Genomic DNA, 22,249 nt, shown 5'->3' on the forward strand with positions numbered 1-22,249 from the left:
TTTAACCTTGAGGCTGTGATCAGTGATGGAATTGGCAGCCTCAAAGTCTCTAGCCAGCTCGTTGATTATGCCAAGCAACCCTAGTAGGACAGAAACTGCCTTACAAACTTGCATGCATCACCCCTCTCATTTTTTTTCCTCTGTTGCACATAGCCATGAGTGTGTGTGGTTGTCAATGCAAAAGTGAAAGGTTATTAATAAAATATTAATAAATTAATAAAATCATGTGAATTCTTGAAGTTGTAAAAGTTAAATGTGCAAATGTTGAGGATTGACTATAAAATAAAATATTTTCAAGGAGGAGAAAGTGCTAGCAACTTTGGGAATTAGGAAAGATATCATATGAAGGAAGTCACAGATTCTGTAATATTGAGGAAAGGAAAGAATATTTGGAGAAGTGAAAAAATAAAAAATGGGTTGACACAGAATCTCCTGAGAAGATTTTTGGCCTCTCTACATAGGTTGAGTGCATTGGAAAAAATGGAGGGTCTTTCAAAATCTAGGAGAGCATAATACTATTTTCCTGGGTAAAAATAAAAGTATACATCAACATCTACAGAAGGGTGGGAGAAGGGAGAAGGATATTTAGTTGATTAGCTCTGGAATATAATAGATGGGGAAATATAAAAGTTACATTTTAAATAGAATGTCTTCTCATCACTAAATTTCCTATTAAGTTCTTGAAAGTTTGGAGACAACCACACTGCACGAGTCTGTAAAAACTGAGAATACATGTACACTAGTTTACTGATATATCTAAATAACATATAATACAGAATTAAGTGGAAAGAGCACTAGATTAGAAGCTAGATCACTTAGAAGCTAGAAACTAGATCATGGTCCTATTCTGGGCTCAGCTACTGTTTGACTTCAACACTCAGCCTCAGTAATTTGAAAAAGTTGGCGTAATAATTTCCCTACACATCTTGCAGGGACGTTGTTAGGATTTTACACACACACACACACACACACACACACACACACACACACAATAGGTAATAAATGAGAAATCACTTTGTACAGACATAAGTTATTCATTATTTTCATTGTTATGCTGTATAATGATTAAGCAGGTCCAACAGATACCTAATGGTAGTTACTTTAATTGATTAGCAAAGATGTGGTATAGTAGGAAGCAATATGGTCCAGCTTTTTCTAATAATAATTAGAGAAACAAATAATTAGAGTATCAGAGTAGTCATCAGGAAATAGAAGAATAAAATGACAGGGGGAACTTAGCCAACATTCCCCTTCAAACAATTTAAAAATAATGAATCAAACTGAATTCTGGAGCAGCAAAGCCAACACAAGGTTAGGGTGAAACATTTTTCCAGTCCAAGACAATTTAGATCAGAAGGAAAGGTCTATGACAATGGCCCCACCCCATTGTGGATGGTCTGGAGCGCTGTTTAGCAGCAACACCAGGATAGTGCCTGAAGCTATAGATTGTGCTAGGAGTAGGGATATCAGCAACAGTGTAGTGCTAGCTACAGAGCTGGGTTGCAAATCTAATATGGAATGAAGCTGGGACCTAAGGCTGTGCATCATGGCGGGTCACAGATTTGGTGTGAACTGGGCCTGAGGTTTTGTACTGGGCAAGGAGCAGAAACAAAATTAAAAGAACTGAGTCAAATTTATAAGAATATAAGTCATTCCCCAATTGACAAAAAGTCAAAGGATAAGAACAGAGTTTTCACATGAAGAAATCAAACCTGTCTATAGTTATATGAAAAAATGCTCAGTCTAAATCACTATTGATTTGAGAAATGTCAAAGAAAACAATTCTGAGGTAACACTTCACACATATTGGATTGGCTAATATGATAGAAAAAGAAAATGATAAATGTTGAAGAGGAAGTGGGAAAACTGGGACACTAATGCATTGTTGATAGAGTTGTAAACTAATCCAACCATTCTCGAGATCACTTTGGAGCTATGACAAAGGCAAAATGTGCATACCCTTTGAACCAGCAATACCAATCTAGATCTGTATTCCAAAGAAGTAAAGAAAAGAATGCTGGGGGGGGGGCGGGGGGGGGGGGAGAGAGGAAGGACCCACCTGTACAAAAATATAACAGCTCTTTTTGTGATGGCCAAGAATTGGAAATTGTGGGCATGTCCATCATTTTAGGCATGAATAAGTCACAGCATATTATTATTGTAATGGAACATTATTGTACTACAAGAAATGATAAGCAGAATGATTTCAGAGAAACCAGGGAAGACTAACATGAACTGATGCAAAGTGAAGTAAGCAGGGCCAGGAGAACATTGTACACAGTTACATCAATATTATGCCATGAACAATTGTGAATGACTTAGCTATTCTCAGCAATACAATGATCCAAGACAATCCCAAAGGACTGAAAAATGCTATCTGCATTCAGAGAAAGAACTGATGGCACCTGAATACAGACCAAAGCATACTATTTTTAATTTTTTTTTTTGGTTTGAGTTTTCTTCTGCAAAATAAATGACTAATATGGAAATATGTTTTATATGATTGCACATGTATAACCTATTGCTTACCCTCTCAAAGAGGATGGAGGAGAGGGAGGGAAGGATGAAACTTGGAACTCACAACTTTAAAAAATAAATGTTAAAAATTGTTTTTACATGTTATTAGGGAAAAAATAAAATTATTTTCCCTAAAAGGGGGCACAGGTAAGCAGAGCAGTCTTGTTACTATATAATATAGATTTTAAACTGTACATAATGCAATAGCTTGCAACTGAATATACAATTTTCTTTTTTCTCTTTTTTGTATACTGAAATGTTTATGATGATTTTTATGAGTTCATGATTTTTTAAAAAAAAGATAATTTAATTAAATAAAATATTTCTGGGGTCAAAAAAAGGAAAATGAAGGACAAAAACAACAACTTTACTGAAACTATTAATAGTATTAATTTTTATTTGACTCTATAAGTAGTATAGCATATACCACATATAGTAATATATAGTAATGGTAGTTTGCCATATCACCATAAAAAAAACTGAGAGGCAGTTGTGTGGCTCTGACCACAAAAATGGGTCAGGCTTTCATACCACAGAAATGGGCTAGTGAGGTCTGCAGCTGAGTAACCAGAGGAAGGAGCTCAAACCTAGGGTAATCCTATAGTTTCAAAACTCTAAACCTGTGGAGCCTCCTGGTTAGGAAATGGGACTTTGAATGAGTAGTAATCTCCTGTAACTTTTATCAAGGGCAATACTGAAATTCTGTTGTCCAGACAAAACTGGAATCCAGAAATTGCAAAACTCAGATGAAGAGGACAGTGATCAGACTTTGCCCTAAATAAGACCACTTAGGCAATGCAGTTCCCTGGACTGAGTCATCCTTGAGATCTAAAAAAACCATAACACTCTATACCCAGAGAATACAAATCAGGACTAAACAAGGTTCTAATATTCCCTCTAGAAGTGTGCAGAACCTAGCCGTAAGACAAAATTTCAATTGAAAGAAGACTGGAAGAATGAGTAAACAAAAAAGATACTACTGTGAAGGGCTATTAAAAAGAGCCAGAAACTCCCCAAAAAGTTAACTAGAATTTGGAGGAAATGAAGCAAGATTTTTTTTTAAAATCACATGATAAATGCATTGAGAAATCTAGAGGAAAAACCTGAAGAAAGAAGCATTACAAAAAAGGGTAGGAAGGAGAATCAAAAGCACAGCAGAAGAGGTGCAAAACCTTTTCCAAATATCTGACTGAAAATTACAATGAACAAAACAGAAGTTAATTACCCCATAACTCAAAGAAACATTAAAATAAAGTCAAAAGGCTGAAAAAATTGAAAAAAACAAAAGAGAGATCCCATAAAAAAGACAGGTAAACAATGCAACAGTCTTCAAAATTGTCTGAGAACTATGATTGCAAAAGGCCCAGATTTCAAGAAATCATGAATGGAAATTGCCCAGACCAATGAGAAACAGAGGGCAAAGCAGAAAGAATCCACCAGGAGGCAGAGGCAAGATGGCAGAGTAAAGGCAGGGAGCCTAAGCTCTCCCCCAAACACCTCCAAATACCTTTAAAAATTACTTTAAACAAATTACATTGCAGCCGAACCCACAAAAAGATGAGGTAAAACAAATCTCCAGCCCAAGACAACTTGGAAAGTTGGCGGGAAAAGTCTGTTTCACCAGGGTGAGAGAGGAAAATGGCTGTCTTGCCAGTACAGTCCCAGCCCTAGCAAACCAGGAGCAGGCTTGGGATCCACTGAATCACCTGTGGCAGTGACAGCTTCTGGAGCTCTCAGCCCACAGACAGTAAGGGGGTTGATCAATTGGTCAGAAGGAGAATACATAGGTCTCTTTGCTAGCACTGAAGCAGGACTCTGTTGCTTTGCACATACTTGGATCAGGGTCTCAGTCCTGGGTGGCAGTCCCAAGGTGAGGAGGAGCACTAGCATAGCAAAGCTTGTGGCAGCACTGAAGCAAGGACACTCCTCACAGTTCCAGTGCAGAAAAGAGTGCTCGTGGTCACTCACAGACCAGATCACAGGCCAGGAGAGTAGTAAACACTTCTCCTTAAATCATACCACCTTGGAAGAATGGAAAACTTACAGGTTCCTAGAAGTATCTCTGAAAACAGCTGCACAAAATCCCTGAAATTTGGGACAGTATGCCCTCCACCCTGGAAGCAGAGTCCTACTTTAACAAACAGTTAAAAGTTAACTAATAGGATGGGAAAATGAGCAAACAATGGAAAAAAAACTCTGACTATTGAAAGTTACTATGGTGAGAAGGAAGATCAAAACACACACTCAGAAGTCAAAGCTTCCATCCAAAAGCCTCCAAGAAAAATAGGAATTGGTCTCAGGTCATGAAAGAACTCAAAAAGGATTTTGAAAATCAAATAAGGAACAACTGGGAAGAGAAATGAGAGTAATGCAAGAAAATCATGAAAAACAAGTCAACAGCTTGCTAAAGGAGATGCAACATAAATGCTGAAGAAAATAACATCCTAAAAAACAGACTAGACCAAATGGTAAAAGAGGTCCAAAAAGTTGGCTTTTTGAGAGAATGAGGAGGATGCCTCAAAAAGCAGAATTGGCCAAGCTCACTGAAGAAAGTAATTCCTTAAAAATGAGAATGGAACAAATCAAAGCTTATGACTTTCTGAGAACTCAGGAAACAACAAAACTAAAAGAAGAAAAAAATAGAAGACAATGTGAAATATCTCATTGGAAAAACAAATGATCTGGAAAATAGGTCCAGGGGAAATAATTTAAAAATTATTGGACTTCCTGAAAGCCATGATCAAAAAATTTATCAAAGAAAACTGCTCTGAAATTCTTGAACCAGAGGGTAAAATAAAAATTGAAAGAACCCACCACATACCTCTTGAAAGAGATCCCAGAAGGAGAACTGCCAGAAATAATTATAGTCAAATTCCAGAGTTCCCAGGTCAAGGAGAAAATATTGCAAGCAGCCAGAAAGAAACAATTCAAGTATAATTAGAAGGCACAATCAGGATAGCACAAGATTGAGCAGCAATTAAAGAATTGGAGGGCCTGGAACATGATATTCTGGAGCACAAAAGAGCTGGAGTTACAACCAAGAATCACCTACCCAGCTAAACTGAGTATAATCTTTCAGGGGAAGAAATGTATATTCAATGAGATAGAGGACTTTGAAGCATTTTTGATGAAAAGACCAGAGCTAAATACAAAATTTGACTTTCAAATACAAGACTCAAGAGGAGCATAAAAAGGTAAACAGGAAAGGAAAATCATAAGAGATTTAATAAGGTTAAACTATTTACATTCCTACATGGGAAGAGGATATTTGTAATTCATAAGACCTTTCTCATTATTGGGGCAGTTAAATAGAATATATATAGACAGAGGGCAAAGGTGTGAGTTCAGTATGAAGGTATGATATCTAAAAAATAAAATTAAGGAGTGAGAGAGGAATGACTGAGAGAAAGAGAGAAGTAGAATGGGGTAAATTATCTCACATAAAAGAGGCAAGAAGCCATAGTAGAAGGGAAGAGGGGGGAGGTGAGAGGGAATGAGTGAACTTTACTCTCAATGGAATTGGCTTAAGGAGGGAATAACATACATACTCAATTGGGTATGGAAATCTATCTTACCCTACAGGAAAGTAGGGGGGAAGGAGATAAGAGAGGAGGGGATGATATAGAAAGGAGGGTAGATTGGGGGAGTGAGTGAACCTTACTCTAATCAGAATTGGCTCAAAGAGGGAATAATATACACATGCAACTGGATATAGAAATTACACTACAGGAAAGTAGGAGGGGAAGGGGATAAGAGAAGAATGGGATAAAAATAATAATAACAGTGACAACAGTGACAAAAATAATAATTCTGCATGCCTTCAGAAAGGAAGAATGCTCAGAAATTATAGTCAAGATCACACAATATTTAGCAGCTACCACTAAATGAGCAGAGAACATGAAACATACCACAAAAAAACAACAACCAAAAATAATTTATCCAGTGAAACTGAGTAAAATTTTTTTTGTTCTTTTGGAGGGGGAAGGCAAGGCAAGTGATTTGCCCAAGGTCGCACAGCTAGTATGTATGTCAAGTGTCTGAGGCCAGATTTGAACTCAGGTCCTCCTGATTCCAGGGCCAGTGCTCTACTCACTGCACCACCTAGCTGCCCCTAAAACTAAGTATAATTCTACAGGGGAAACATGTCCATCAGTGAAATAGAGAGCTTTTAAGAATTCCTTGTGAGGATAGAACTGAATAGAAACTTTGAAATACCAATACAGGAGTTGAGAGAAACATAAAAAGAGATGAACTGTTTACATCTAATTGAGAAAGAGGTGATACAAATATCCCTCACAGCCCTAACATTGAGGGTTCATAGAGCAGGAGATCCTGAGCCCCAGTGTGGTGAAGCAGGCAAACACTAACACTAGGACCCACATGTGCCTTAGCATAGCCACAGGAACCAGCAGTCTCCAGTTCTGAGAATCACCACATACTTCAGCTTATCCCTGGGCAAACAGGAATCCTCCAGTGGTCAGAACTCCACCTGCTTCAGTAGAGCCCCAGGGAAACAGAGAAACAGCCCACTGGGCCTCCACACATGCTAGACACCACCACTAGGACCCCAGCTCAGCACCAGGTAAGCTGCCAGACACCTACAGCCTCTAGAAACACCAGCCCCCCTTTGCCCTGCCCCCTCAGAACAGCACCAGATGTGAGAGTCCCCTAGGGACCTTAGGGCAACAGCAGCAAAACACCAAGTAAACAGCCAGGGCCTGCAGTCTGAGAGAATGCCCCATCTACCCCAGGTGCAGAGCTCAAATTTAAAAGAAAGGAAGAAGCCCTACCACCACCACCACCACCACCAAAAAAAAAAAACAACCAAAAAAAGAATCTGACCATAGAAAGTTATTATGGTGACAGAGAAGACTAAGACACAAACTCAGAGGATAACAACAGTGTCAAAACACCTATGGGCAAAACTCCAAAGAAAAATGTGAAGTGGTCTCAAGCCCAACTCTTGGAAGAAATCAAAAAAGAGCTTAAATGAAAAATTGGGAAAAGAAATGAGTGATGCAAGACAATTATGAAAAAAAGAGTCAACAGCTTGGAAAACTGCTTAAAAACTAGAATTGGCCACACAGAAAAGGAGATACAAAAATCCATGGAAGAAAACAACTCCTTAAAGAATACAACTGGCCAAATGGAAAGGACAGTCCAAAAACTAATTGAGGAAAATAATACATTAAAAGTTAGAATTGGGCAAGTGGAAGCTACTGACTCTATGAGACATCCCAAATCAATTCACAAAAGAATTTAAAAAAAGGGAAGCAAAATGTAAAATACCTCATGGGAAAAACAACTGATTTGGAAAATAGATCCAAATGACTCTTCAGAATGGCTGGACTAATTCACAGCCCCACCCACAGTGCATCAGTGAGCTTGTTTTCCTGAAACCCTTCCTACAATTTTCATGTTCCTTTTTTGGTCTTTTTTTTTTTCCAACATAGAGGTGAGTTGAGACTTCATAGTTGCTTTGGTTTGCATTTTGCTAATTATTAGTGATTTGAACCATTTTAGGTGCAGTAGTTAGAGCTCTAGAACTAGAGGCAGGAAGACCTGCATTCAAATCTATCAGAAGCTTATTAGCTTTGTGACCATGAGCAGGTCACTTAATCGCTGTCTGCTTTGGTTTCCACAAATGTACAATGGAGATAAAAATACCACCTACCCTGCAAGGTTGTTGTGAAGATCAAAAGTGATAATATTTAAAGCACTTAGCATAGTGCCTGGCACATAGTAAGTGTCTAATAGATGTTTATTCCCTTCCCCTTCTTGTGGATTTTCTTCTTTGAAAACTGTTCCCTTAAGGACTTCTTTGTATGCATTCCACATATACTGGTATGTTGTGTCATTTTCTTTGATACTATCTATCATTAATTGTTTCTATGATTTGTTATTTGACCTATGCCTCCTCAATATTCCCTGCTACTGGAGCCTATCCCTCTCTCTGACTGGAGAAAGTGGACAATGGAGAGTTCTTCCTAGATCTTCTATTTAAGGAGATCTCTCAGGGCGGTCATCTCATCATTTACCATCTGGATTTCATGATGCTTTCTGTAATCTCATCATCCTGTAATCTCATCACAATGAATCACGTGAACCCTGAAATTCACTACCCCCTGCCCCAGATATTCTTGCCCTGCTACTTTTTATATATTGGCTTCCTCAATTAAATTGTGAGCTCAATAAAGGCAGTGACTTTTTTTTTTGCATCCTCAGCATATAAAAGGTACTTAATAAGTGTTTATTAACTGACTAAAGTTACTTAGTCTCTAATTAATGTTTAGTCATTTATTCAATAACTATCTATTGAATGTAGATTTTATTACATTATTATCAGTAAAGGATTTGTTTAACATTTCTGTTTTTCTGTATTTGCTTATGACTTTTTAAATTTTCCAACAAGTGGTCCATTTTTGTGAAGGTTCCATGCACCTGCTGAGATATATTCATATTCCTTTCTTTTCTTATTCAGAAAGTTCCAGATTGCTATCATAATAGCAATCACTATCATATCTAACTTTTCTAATGTTTATAAAGATCCTCAACTAATTTTTTTCTTATATTTGTCTAGGTCTGAAAAGGGGACATTGAGGTCCCCATCCATTACAATTTTACTGTCAATTTCTCCCTGTAGTTTTTTCTCTTTAAATCAATTTTATTGATATTTTCTGTTTCCTACATCACCATAGTATCTCTTCCTTCCCAGAAAGTAATCCCATAAGAAAAATAGTATTAAGTTTTTCTTTATGTATTTAGATGCTATGCCATTCAGTATATATATGTTAAATATTGATATAAATTCATTTTTATATTACCTTTAAACATAATATAGTTTCCCAGTTTGTCACTTCTAATCAAGTCTTTTTACTTTTGCCTCATCTCAGACCATGATTATCTGAGACCACTCCTTTTTTTTATTTAGTTCAGCTGAAGCACAATATATAGTATTTTGACTCTGTGTGAATATGTATGTTTCATGTGAATTTCTTCTTCCTAACCCTAATCTGCTCTTTTCTGTCTTATGGGAGAGTCCATCCCATCTACATTTTCAGTTATGAATATTAACTGTGTTTTTTTCTTCATCTACTTCTCTAATGCTTTTCCTTCATTTTGTCCGCTGACCTCCTATTTACAAAAAGTGGCAATTGAGAAAGAATGTGTAGAGCACTAGTGCTCTATGCTTGATGCAGTCTATTTATGCTCCCCTGCCCCTCCTCTCTCCCCCGACCCATCTATCAATGACAAATTCTGTTTTTATTTCCTTTTGAATTGCCCTTTTTGAGCTAAGCTGAGGTCTGAGTTTGTTTTACTTAAGACTAATCCACCATGAATCTATTCCCTCTTACCCTCCCTCCATCTCCTGTTTCCTGTCAAGTTGAGTGTATATGTTCTACCTTCTTTTGACCAGTTCAGATGAAAGTGGGCTTCAAATGACACCTCTTTTCCTCACCCCTTCCTCTTTGTATAGACTTCCATTTGTGAATACTGATTGTGTGAGATAACAAGGTTTCTCTCTTTTTCTTCTCCCTTTCTTGGGTAGTGTATTCCTTTTTCTCCCTCTTATTTTAAGATGATCCAAATATAATAAAACCACTCCCAGGCCCTTTGCCTTAACTTCTTTTATAACAGTTAGGGCTCTGAACACTTGCCTCTTGTTTCCCAATTAGAACATAAAGATTTCACTGTTGCACCATCCCTTCCAATTGCTCAAATACATTTAGCTTTTTATGTTTCTCTTAACACCTATGTTAGCTTTTCAAAAATTTCTCTTCAATGCTAGTATTTTAATCAGAATGACTAGAAGTTACTTTTCACTGAAAAACTATCCTTATCTCTCCCCCTTCCCCATGCACACACCCTTGTCCCTTGCAGAATAACCTGCAGTATTGAACAGTAAGGTTATAAGATTTTGTGGGGACATAAATGACTTCGGCATATCATATTCCAATCTCTTCTCTTTATGTAGTTGCTGCTGAATCTTCTGTAATCCTAACTGTGACTCTTCACTACTTGAATATTTTCTTTCTATCTGCTGGGAGTATCTTTTTCTTGGACCTGGAATCCCTGGATTTTGGATATGATGTTCCTGAAAAATGTTCATTTTGGAGATTTGTTCAAGTGGTTAACTGGTGGATTCTTTCTTTTTTAAAAAATGTATTAAATATTTTATTTTTTTCCCCACTTACATGTAAAAACAATTTTTAACATTACCTTTTAAAAAATTTTGAGTTCCAAATTCTCTCCCTTCCTCCCCAACCCTCTGTCCCCATTGAAAAGGCAAGCAATTTGATATAGGTTATACATGTGTAGTAATGCAAAATATATCCATAATAGTCAGGTTGTGAAAGAAAACACAGACAAGAAAAAAAAACTAAAGAAAAATAAAGTAATAAAAAAGTATGCTTCAAGCTGCATTCAGACACTATCAGTTCTTTCTCTAGGGATGGATAGCATTTTTCATCATAAGTCCTTCAGAGTTGTCTTGAATTGTTGTATTGCTGAGTATAGCTAAGTCATTCACAACTGATCATTTTACAATATTGCTGTTATTTGTACCCAGTACAATTCACTTTGCATCAGCCCATACAAGTCTTTCCAAGGTTTTTCTGAGAGCATCGTGCTCATCATTTCTTACAGTACAGTATTACATTATAATCACATGCCACAACTTGTTCAGGCATTCCCCAATTCGTGGGCAACCCCTTAACTTCTAATTCTTTACTCCCAGAAAAGAGCTGCTATACATATTTTTGTACATATTGATTCTTTTCCTTTCTGGTCTTTTTTAATATCTCTTTTGGGATACAGACCTAGTAGTGGTATTGGTAGATCAAAGGATACCCATGGTTTTATAGCCTTTTGGACATAGTTCCAAATTGCCCTACAGAATGGTTGAATCAGTTCACAATTCCATCAACAATGCATTAAAGTCTCATTTTTCCCACATGCCCTCCAACATTTGTCATTTACCTTTTCTGTCCTATTAGCCAACCTAATAGGTATGAGGGTAGTACCTCACAATTATTTTAATTTGTATTTCTCCAATCAATAGTGAGAGTATTTTTTCATATGACTATAAATAGCATGGATTACTTCATCTGAAAACTGATCATATCTTTTGATCATTTATCAATTGGAGAATGGTTCTTATTTTTATAAATTTGACTCAGTTCTCTATATGTTTGAGAAATGAGGCCTTTATCAGAGAAACTTGCTTCAAATTTTTTTTTTTACACAATTACTATTGCTAACTGTATTTCCTTCCATTCTATCTCTCCAGGTTTATTTTATTCTCTCTCTCCTTTCACCCTGTCCCTTCTCAAGTGTTTTGCTTCTAACTACTCCCTGCCCCAATCTGTCCTCCCTTCTGTCACTCCTGTAGAAATATCCTCAGTTTTGCTGGGTAAATTATTTTTGGTTGCTTTTTTTTAAGGCTATGTTTCATATTCTCTGCTCCTTCAGTAGTAACTGCCAAATATTGTGTGTTCTGGCTATAGTTTCTGAGCATTCTTCCTTTCTGGCTACATGCAGAATTATTGTTGTTGTTGTTTCTGTTATTATTGCCTGGAAGCTTTGAATCTTGAGTTTATTGGAGCATCTATTAGGAAATGACTAGTTGATTCTATATTTATTTTTATCTCTTGTTCTAACATATCTTGACACTTTTCTTTCATTATTTCTTTAATATTTCTTGAAACCAGACTTATTTTTAATTGCCACTTTCAAGTAGTCCAATGATTCTTGAATTCCATTTCCTTGATCTTTTTTTCCTCAGATCATTTTTTTGATATTCTGCATCTTTTATTTTCTTCAATTTAAAAAAAATTTTTGAATTACCTTTCATGTTTTTGTTAAATCCTGGGGTCTAGTTGGTTCATTATAATTTTCAAGTAAACTGTATTTGTGTATGGTTCTCTTGTGCTAAGCTGTTAATTGTCTTTCCAAGTCTCTCCTCCCTAGCTGTCATTTCTTTTCTAACTCTTTCCTAATTTTAATCCTTTGTCAAACAGGATCTTTTTTTAACTCTTTAAGAACTTTTGCTTAATTTCTTCTACAAATTCTAGTTGATCACATCAACAAGCTGTATTTTTTCTTTGAGGATTTGTTTGAAGGTATTTTGGAGTTATTCTCCTTTTCTGAGTATGCATCTTGGGCAACCCTGACATCACAATAACTCTACTTTTTTTTGTTTGTCCACTCATTCTTCCAGTTTTATTTCTTGGATTGGGACTTTATTTAAGGCCTAGGAGCTTCAAACTTTTGGTGGGATTGTAGTAGCCTTATCTGATCTTGGCCTTTCCTATCTGAAGCCATACTGAGTCAAAACAAAAACACTACAGCCCTTTTTGGCTCACTGTGATCTGTCTTTGACATCTCCTTTCCTGCATTAGAAAGACAGTGCTACAAGCTCTCTTTTTCATTTTGAATCTGGTCCACTGCTCTTCCAAAGTTCTTGCCTTGGTTACTTGCCTGTGGGTTGAATTTGTGATTTTGTTTTGAAAAGATGATACATTTTGGTTTTTCCTTCAATTCCTAATCCCTACTTGGTCTGGCCCTTGTCTGAGATCTATATTGTTTGGGACCTGGGCTGCACTAATTCCTCCTATTTCATCACCTTGGCTAGTTCCTTGAAGCAATAACTTCTATTTTACTGATTTTTTAAAAACAAAAAGAGCTCTTAGTTTTAGTAATCATTTCAATGATTCTTTTAAGTCGAAGTTCACCAGTCTTTTAAGGTTTCAATTTGGTGTTAAATTGGGGATTTTTAGACTTGTTTATTTTCTAGGTTTTTTTTTTTCCAGTTCCTTGTTCAATTTGTTGATTTCTTGGAGGCAGAGCCAAGATGGCTGAGTGAAAGCAGGGACATGCCCGAGCCCTCTCACAAATTCTTTCAGATACATCTTGAGAAGTGAATCTGAATAGATTTGAGAGAGATAGAATCCACTAGGAAACAGAGTGTGGCAGATTTGCAAGCCAGGAGAGTCCAGAAAGAGAGGGATCTGTTGCACCCAGCCAGGAGAACACTGGGTGTGCAGAACCACCACTGACCATACCAGAGCACCATACTGAAACAAGAGCAGGCCCAGCCCACTGGCTGCAGTGGTGATCTCCAGGCCTCTCAGCACAGAACTGGAGTCTGTTGGAGCGAGGTGAGAAAGAATTGCAGAGCCTGTGGCAGCAGCAGCTACTCCTGGAGCTAGGATTATCTCAATAGATGCAGAAAAAGCTTTTGAAAAATACAACACACATTCCTATTAAAAACACTAGAAAACATAGGAACAAATGGAGTCTTCCTTAAAATTATTAGTAGCATCTACCTAAAACCACCAGCAAGCATTATATGAAATAGCAATAAGCTAGATGCATTTCCAATAAGATCCAGAGTGAAACAAGGATGTCCATTATCACCCCTACTATTCAATTTGGTACTAGAAATGTTAGCTTTAGCAATAAGGGAAGAAAAAGAAATTGAAGGAATTCGAACAGGCAAAAACGAAACTAAGTTATCACTCTTTGCAGATGATATGATGATATACTTACAGAATCCTAGAGAATCAAGTAAAAAACTACTTGAAATAATAATAACTTTAGCAAAATTGCAGGGCATAAAATAAACCCACATAAATCCTCAGCATTCCTACATATTACTAACAAAGCCCGAAAGCAAGAGATAGAAAGAATAATTCCATTTAAAGTTACTGTAGACTCTATAAAATATTTGGGAGTCTACCTGTGAAGACAAACCCAGGGCCTATATGAACTTAATTACAAAACACTTTTCACACAAATAAAGTCAGATCTAAATAAACGGGAAAACATCAGTTGCTTGTGGTTAGCCCTTGCTAATATAATAAAAATGACACTTTTACCAAATTAATTTACTTATTCAGTACCATTCCAATCAAACTACTAAAAAATTATTTTACAGAGCTGGATAAAATAATAACAAAAATTCATCTGGAAGAACAAAAGGTCCAGAATACCAAGGGAATTAATGAAAAGAAATGCTATGGAAGGTGGCCTAGCCATACCAGATATTAAACTTTATTATAAAGCAGCAGTCATCAAAACTACTTGGTACTGGCTAAGAAATAAGAGTAGTGGATCAGTGAAATAGGTTAGGTACAGAAGACACAATAGTCAATGATTATAGCAATCTACTCTTTGATAAACCCAAAGAAGCCAGCTCCTGGGTTAAGAATTCACTATTACATAAAAACTGCTGGGAAAATGGGAAAATAGTATGGCAGAAACCGGGATTACACCATATACCAAAATAAAGTCAAAATGGATTCATGATTTAGGTATAAAGGCTGATGCTATAAGCAATTTGGGAGAGCAAGGTATAGTTTACCTGTCAGATTTACAGAGAAGGAAAGAATTTATGACTAAACAACAGATAGAGAGCATTATGAAATGCAAAATCAATAATTTTGATTGTCAAATTGAAAAGTTTTTGTACAAATAAAGCCAATATAACTAGGATTAGGAGGGAAGCAGAAAATTGGGAAAAATTTTTTATAACCAGTGTCTCTGATAAAGGTTTCATTTCTAAAATATACAGGGAACTGAGTCAAATTTATAGGAATACAAGTCATTCCCAAATTGATAAATGGTTAAAGAATATGAACAGGCAGTTTTCAAAGGAAGAAATGAAAGATATGTCATTTGAAAAAAATGCTCTGAATCATTATTGATTAGAGAAATGCAAATCAAAGCAACTCTTAGGTACCACATCTCTCCTGTTAGATTGGCCAACATGACAAAACAGGAAAATCATAAATGCTGGAGAGGATGTGGGAAAATTGGAACACTGTTACATTGTTGGTGGAGCTGTGAACTGATCCAACCATGCTGGAGAGCAATTTGGAACTATTGCCCAAAGGGCTATAAATACATGCACACCCTTTGACCCAGCAATACCACTTCTAAGGCTGTATCCCAAAGAGATCACAGACGTAGCAAAGGGACCCATATGTACAAAAATATTTATAGCAGCTCTTTCTTTGTGGTGGCAAAGAATTGGAAATCAAGGGGATGTTCATCAATTGGGGAGGGGCTAAACAAGTTGTGGTATATGAATGTAATGAAATACTACTGTCCTATAACAAATGAGGAGCAGATGGACTTATTATACCCTGGAAAGATTTAGGTGATCTGATGCTGAGTGAGGTGAGCAGGACCAGGAGAACATTATACATGGTTACAGACACATGGTATCTGTGATGAGTAACTTTGATGGACTTGGCTCTTCTCAGCAATACAAGGTTCAAAGACAGCTCCAAAAGATTCATGATGGAAAAGCTATCCACATCTAGAGAAAGAATTACGGAGTTTGAACGCAGATTGAGGCAAATATTTGCTCTCTTTTTCTTTTCCTTCTTTTTTGGTTTTGTTTCTTCTTTCTCTTGATTCATTCCATTGGCTAAAATTCTTTACAATTTGATTATTATGTAAATAAGTTTAATGCAAAGGTACACATAGAACCTATATCAGATTACATGCCATCTCAGAGGAGAGGGAGAGGGAGAAAATGTGGAACTCAAAACCTTGTGAAACTGAGTGTTGTAAACTAAAAATAAAAAATAAATTTTAAAAAAAGAAACAGACTTGAAAAACAAATTTGTTGATTTTTTTTTTTTTGGTTAATGAAAGTGTTGAGACATAAAATTTCCCCTAAGGATTGCTTTTAGTGCATCCCATAAATTTTGTCATGTGTCTCACTGGCATTTTCTTTGATATTTTCTATTGTTTTAATGATTTGTCTTTGACCTATCAATTCTTTAGGATTAAATTAGTCTCTACTTAATTTTTAATTCTTTCTTCAAAATTTTGTGAAATAAAATGTTTTGTATTGTACTCAGCATAGGATGTGTTTAAAATTTTTGCTTTTCCGCAAATTTTATTTGAGATTTTTATGGTCTAATACATGGTCAGTTTTTGTAAAGGAGTTATACACAACTTCATAGAACTATCTCTGATTTTTCTGATGTTCTACAAATCTTCAATTTCTTCCTTCTTTACATTTTTATTTGATTTGTTTAAGTCTGAAAGAGGTATAATGAGGTTCCCTACTATAATAATTTTATTGTATTTTTCCCTGTACAATTCAATTATTTAGATACTATACTCTTTGGTGCACATACATTAAATGTTGATATCCATTTGTTACCTGTGGTGCATTTAAACAGAATGTAATTTGCTTGCTTATGTCTTTTTATTGTATCTATTTTTACTGCAGCTTTGTTTGAAATCATGATTGCTGTTTCTGATTTTAAAACTTATTGTATTCTTCTTTATCACCAATTTTGTTATCCCCTTCTATTTTATGCATTTCATCTCATTTATGTTCACAATACATTTATGTGTTTCCCTCCAATCTCTTATACTTTTCCCTCTCTGCCTTCCTCTATTTTTACAAAGAAGGTGGTGAAAGAGAACTTTACTTGTGACCTATAAGTGATACAATTGACTTCCATTGCCTTCTCTGCCCTGATCATAGGTTTTCATCCTTTTTTTTTGTTACTCCTTCACCCCCTCTCTTATCCTGCCTTCCTTTTAAAATCCACTGCATATGTCTCCTTACACTTCCCCTTGAATTATACCACATGCACTGTGTGTGTGTGTGTGTGTGTACTTATGTGTATGTTTTACCTTCCTTTGTCTACTTTAGGTAGAACTGTCATTTTATTATATTGGCTCAGCCTACCCATGAGTCATTGATATTTCCTAGTTGTTTAGATCTGAGTTTATTTATTTAAAAAGTGTTTTGTAATTGTGTTCATATAGTTCTTGGGTCTGTCTTGGCAGGTAGACTCCCAACTATTTTATATTGTCTATAGTTATTTTAAATGGAATTTCTCTTTTTCTTTCTTGTTGCTAGACTTTATTGGTAATATATAGAAGTAGCAATGTGGGTTTATTTTGTATCCTGAAACTTTGCTAAAGTTGTTAATTATTTCAACTAGTTTCTTAGTTGATTCTCAAGGATTCTCTAAGTATACCACCATATCTTCAGCAAAGACTGATGGTTTTGTTTCCTCATTGCTTTCTAATTCCTTCAATTTCTTCTCTCCTTGCTATAGCTAATAATATTGAATAATAGTGGTGATAATGGGAATCTTTGCTTCACTCCTGATTTTACTGGGAAGGCTTCTAGGTGATTCCCAATCCAGGTAATGTTTGCTGATAGTTTTAGAGAGATGCTACTTATCATTTTAAGAAAAACTCCAATTATTTCTATGCTCTCTAGTGTTTTTAACAATAATGGGTGTTGTGTTTCGTCAAAAGCTTTTATTACATCTATTGAGATAATCATATGATTTCTGTTGCTTTTGTTACTGATGTGATCAATTATGCTGAAAGTTTTCCCAATATTGAAGCAGTCCTCCATTCTTCCTGATATATACATTCCACCTGATCATAGCATATGATCCTTTGATTACATTAAATTAAAAAGGTTTTGCACACACAAATCAATGCAACCAAGATTATAAGGAAACAATTTTTACAGCTAGTATCTCTGAAAAAGGCCTCATTTCTCAAATATATAGAGAACTCAGTCAAATTTATAAGAAAACATATCATTTTCCAGTTGATAAAGGGTCAAAGGCAGATTTCAGATGAAGAAATCAAAGTTGTCTATGTTACATGAAAAAATACTCTAAATCACTACTGATTAGCAAAATGCCAATTAAACAACTTCTCACACTTATCAGATTGGCTCATATGACAGAAAAAGAAAATAATAAATGTTGGAAGGGATATAGAAAAATTGAGACACTAATGTACTGCTGGTAAAATTGTGAAGTGATCCAACTATTCTGGAAAACAGTTAGTAACTATGCCCAAAGGGCTATCAAACTTTGCAGACCTTTTGATCTAGCAATACCATTCCTATATTCCTATCCCAAAGAGATTTTTTAAAAAAAGGGTGGTGGGGGAGGGGGGGAAGAATGTATTTGTACAAGAATATTTGTAGCAGCTCTTTTTGTGGTAGCAAAGAGTTGGAAATTGAAGGGATGCCCAACAATTGGAGAATAGCTGAACAAGTTATGGTATAAGACTGTAATGAAATACTACTGTGCTGTAAGATATGATTAGCAGGATGCTCTCAGAAAAACCTGGAAAGACTTAAATGAACTGATGCAAAGTGAAATGAGCAGAACCAGGTTAGAATATTGTTCACAGGGGGCAGCTAGGAGGCACAGTAAGTAGAGCACCAGCCCTGGAGTCGGGAGGACCTGAGTTCAAATCCAGCCTCAGACACTTGATACACTTAGTAGCTGTGTGACCTTGGGCAAGTAACTTAACCCCAATTGCCCTGCCTTCCCCCCTCCAAAAAAAAAACATTGTTGACAATAACAGCAACAATGTATGATGATCAACTGTGAATGACTTAGCTCTTCTTAGCAATACAAAGAGGAATGCAATCCATATCCAGAGAACTGATGGAGTCTGAATGCAGACAAAAGCATACTATTTTTTTCATGTTTTTTTTTCCTTTTGATTTGTTTCTCCCTTCATAACATGAATAATATGATTTTTTACATGATTGCACAGATATAACCTACATCAAATAGATAACCATCTTAGGGAGGGAATAGGGAGGGCAGGAGAGAGAAAATTTGGAATTCGAAATTTAAAAAAAATGTTAAAAATTGTCTTTACATGCAGTTATGAAAAAATAAAATACTATCAGAAATCCTTTACTTCATTAGAGGTTCATTTCCCCCCTCTAGAATTATACTCAGCTTTTCAGGGTAGGTTGCTTTTGACTGCAAGCCTATTTTGTTTGCCTTTTAGAATTAAAATGTATAAGACCCCTGTACATTTTTGTAGAAGCTGCCAAATCTTATGTGATCCTGGCTATAATTTCTTGAGACTTGAACTTCTGATGTTTGAAGTTCTTTTTCTTTGATGAGAGTTTTGGCTATGACATTCCTGGGACTTTTCCTCTTGAAGTTCCTTTAGGAAAGCAATAGCTGGATTATTTCTTTATTCATTTTGCCTTCTAATTCTAAGACATCGAGACAGCTTTTTATTATTAATTTCTGAAAATTTGGTAGTCAAGCTTCTTTTTTTTAATTCCTTCCTGATTTTGAGGGAGTCCATTGATTTTTAGATGATCTCTCCTCAACTTGTTTTCTAGATCAGTTGTTTTTGATACTATTTACCTTAATTTTCTTCTTTTTTCTCCATCTTTTCATTTTATTTTAATATTTACTATTTCTAGTCATTGCATGGATTTGTTGTTTTTAATTTGGCCAATCCTAATTTTCAGGGAGTTCAATTCTTGAGTAAGGTTTACCACCTAAAGTATTAACTGTTCTTGCCACTTTTTCTTCCCTGAATATTCCACTTTATATCTCATTTTTATATAGGCTCTCTTCTAATCTTGTGGTAAGGAAATTCTTTTTCCTAAGGCCCTACTTGGCCTTGTTAGGGATTTTCTCTCTTTTTCTAGATTTACCCTTTGGGTTTCTCTGAGTACAAGATATTTCTTCATCATGTTTGGCATTTTTTTCTCCCTGTTTATTCATATCTCTAAACTCAGTTTATGGATTAAGTACTTATTTGAAGATGTTAAGTGTTAAATCATGTTAGGAAGCATCCGTGACTGGTGCTAGGTAAAATATTATTTAGATTGACACATTATTAGGGATCAGTCAATATAATGCTAATTATCCCATGAAAAGATATTTTAGTAAGAAAGGAAGGTACATGTCAATGGTGTAAGAGATTGCGATATTGGGCTTCAGTTAGACAAATCCCATGAGTAATGGATAAAGTGTAAATACTAGAAACTACTTAGAATAACTTATGCCAAGATAATGACAGTCTTTGTGCAAAGAATTGTCTCTTGCTGGTTTGTCCTGATTTACCTTATCATCTGGCTGATAATCTGCAATGGTTCCTCTAACATAATGCACAAGAGAATCTATCAGTCCTTCACATCTTCTCATCACTTTCCTTCCATCAGGTCCAGCAGAACTCATATTTCTGTTAAATAAGATAAAATCACAAGTAATCCATTATGAGTGAAGTGGGCCTTTTTCACTTCAATCTCTTTCCTGTGTTTCTTCAATCCATAGATCAAGCACTAGACATTATACTAGGTATAGAAAGACAAAAGCAAAACTCATCTTTGCCCTTAAGGCAAAGATGTTATGGGGTGAGACAATATGTATACATAAAAGTATGTGCAAAGTGAATACAAGATAATTATGAGGAAAGGTTTCATGTGGAAGGTGACACTTGAACTGAGTCTTAAAAGATACCAAGGACTGTAAGAGGCTGAAATGATAGGAGAGCTCATTCCAGGAAAAGGAGCCAGTGCAAAGGCAAGGGGATAAGAAAGAGTGTCATGTGTGAACACCAAATTGGTTAGATTATATCATGAAGGGAAGAATTATGTACTAAGGCTGGGAAGTTTGGTAAGTTAGGACCACATTGTGACTTTAAGTTCCAGACAGAGGAGGTTAAATTTTATCTTAGAGGTAATAAAAATCCAGTGGAATTTATTAAGTAGCGTGGTGACTTCATTAGATCCATATTTCAAGAAAATCAGGGTGGCAGTGAAGTGGAAGATAGATTGGAGTGGGGAGAGACTTGAGGCAGAGAAATCAATGAGAAGTTATTGCAGTAGTCCAGGAGAACTGTCTTGGAGGTTGAACTATGGTAGTGGTGTGTGGAGAGGAGTTCAATTTCAGAAATGTTGGGAGGTAGAAATGGCAAGATTTATGAACTGACTGGACATGTGGGACGAGTTAGAGTAAGACATTAAGGATACCTATGAGATTAGGAACCTGGGTGACCAGAAGAATTACTGATACCTTTGACAGTTTCAGACACAGAGTTTGAGGTGCCTATGGGATAATCAATTGTATCTTTTCCAAGAGGCAGTTGGTGATTTAGGGCTGAGATACAGGAGAAACTGGGATAGGATATCTAGAATTGAGTCATCTATGAACCCTTGAAACTTGGTAAGTTTCTATTTCAGTAATTAAAGTCCTCTGCTTCTGTGAACTACTACTTTAAAATACAATTGCACTGAATACCCTACATCTATTTTACTCAAAGGAACACCATTTTCATTCCTTAATGGTAAATGGCAAGGGGTATATAGGTTAGCAGAAAGGGCACTGGATTGGATATCAGAAACTTAGACTCTAGTCTTTATTCTGATCTGATAGTAGTATGATATTGGTCAGGACACTTGACCTTATGGATCATGGGGTTCTATATTGAGAACTGGTTGGGACCTTAGAGAGGCCATGTAGTTTACCTTTTCATTTTACAGATTAGAAAATTTGGGTTTAGGGAGATTAAATGACTTGCCCATGGTAACATAAGAAATGCTTCATAAGAGTTAATGTGATGTAATTGATAGTATTGGACTTGTTGGGTTCTAATTCTGCCCAAGATTCTTATAGCTGTGAAAGCTTGAGCAACTTATACTTCACTTGCTTTGAACTTTGCTTACTTTGAAATTCTATGACAATTGAAATATTGTATCACCACATTGAATAGAGAAGTTAACTCAATATATCTGTGTTTTAAGATTCTTTTTTTTTTTTCTTTTGAGGAGGGAAGGCAGGGCAATTGGGGTTAAGTTACTTGCCCAAGGTCACACAGCTACTAAGTATGTCAAGTGTCTGAGGCTGGATTTGAACTCAGGTCCTCCTGATTCCAAGACTGGTGCTTTACTCACTGTGCCACC

General features: G+C 36.0%; 1 protein-coding gene across 1 annotated transcript in view; it reads right to left on the minus strand.

The window, feature by feature from the left end:
- The window catches only part of PKP2 (plakophilin 2), a 151,301-nt gene that overhangs the window by 32,164 nt on the left and 96,888 nt on the right, over nt 1-22,249 (minus strand). The window contains exon 7 of the mRNA XM_036759443.1: nt 20,412-20,529. Within this exon, the coding sequence (XP_036615338.1) occupies nt 20,412-20,529 (118 nt within the window). The remainder of the gene's footprint in view (nt 1-20,411; nt 20,530-22,249) is intronic.

The sequence above is a fragment of the Trichosurus vulpecula genome, chromosome 5, assembly GCF_011100635.1.
Source record: "Trichosurus vulpecula isolate mTriVul1 chromosome 5, mTriVul1.pri, whole genome shotgun sequence".
NCBI lineage: Eukaryota > Metazoa > Chordata > Mammalia > Diprotodontia > Phalangeridae > Trichosurus > Trichosurus vulpecula.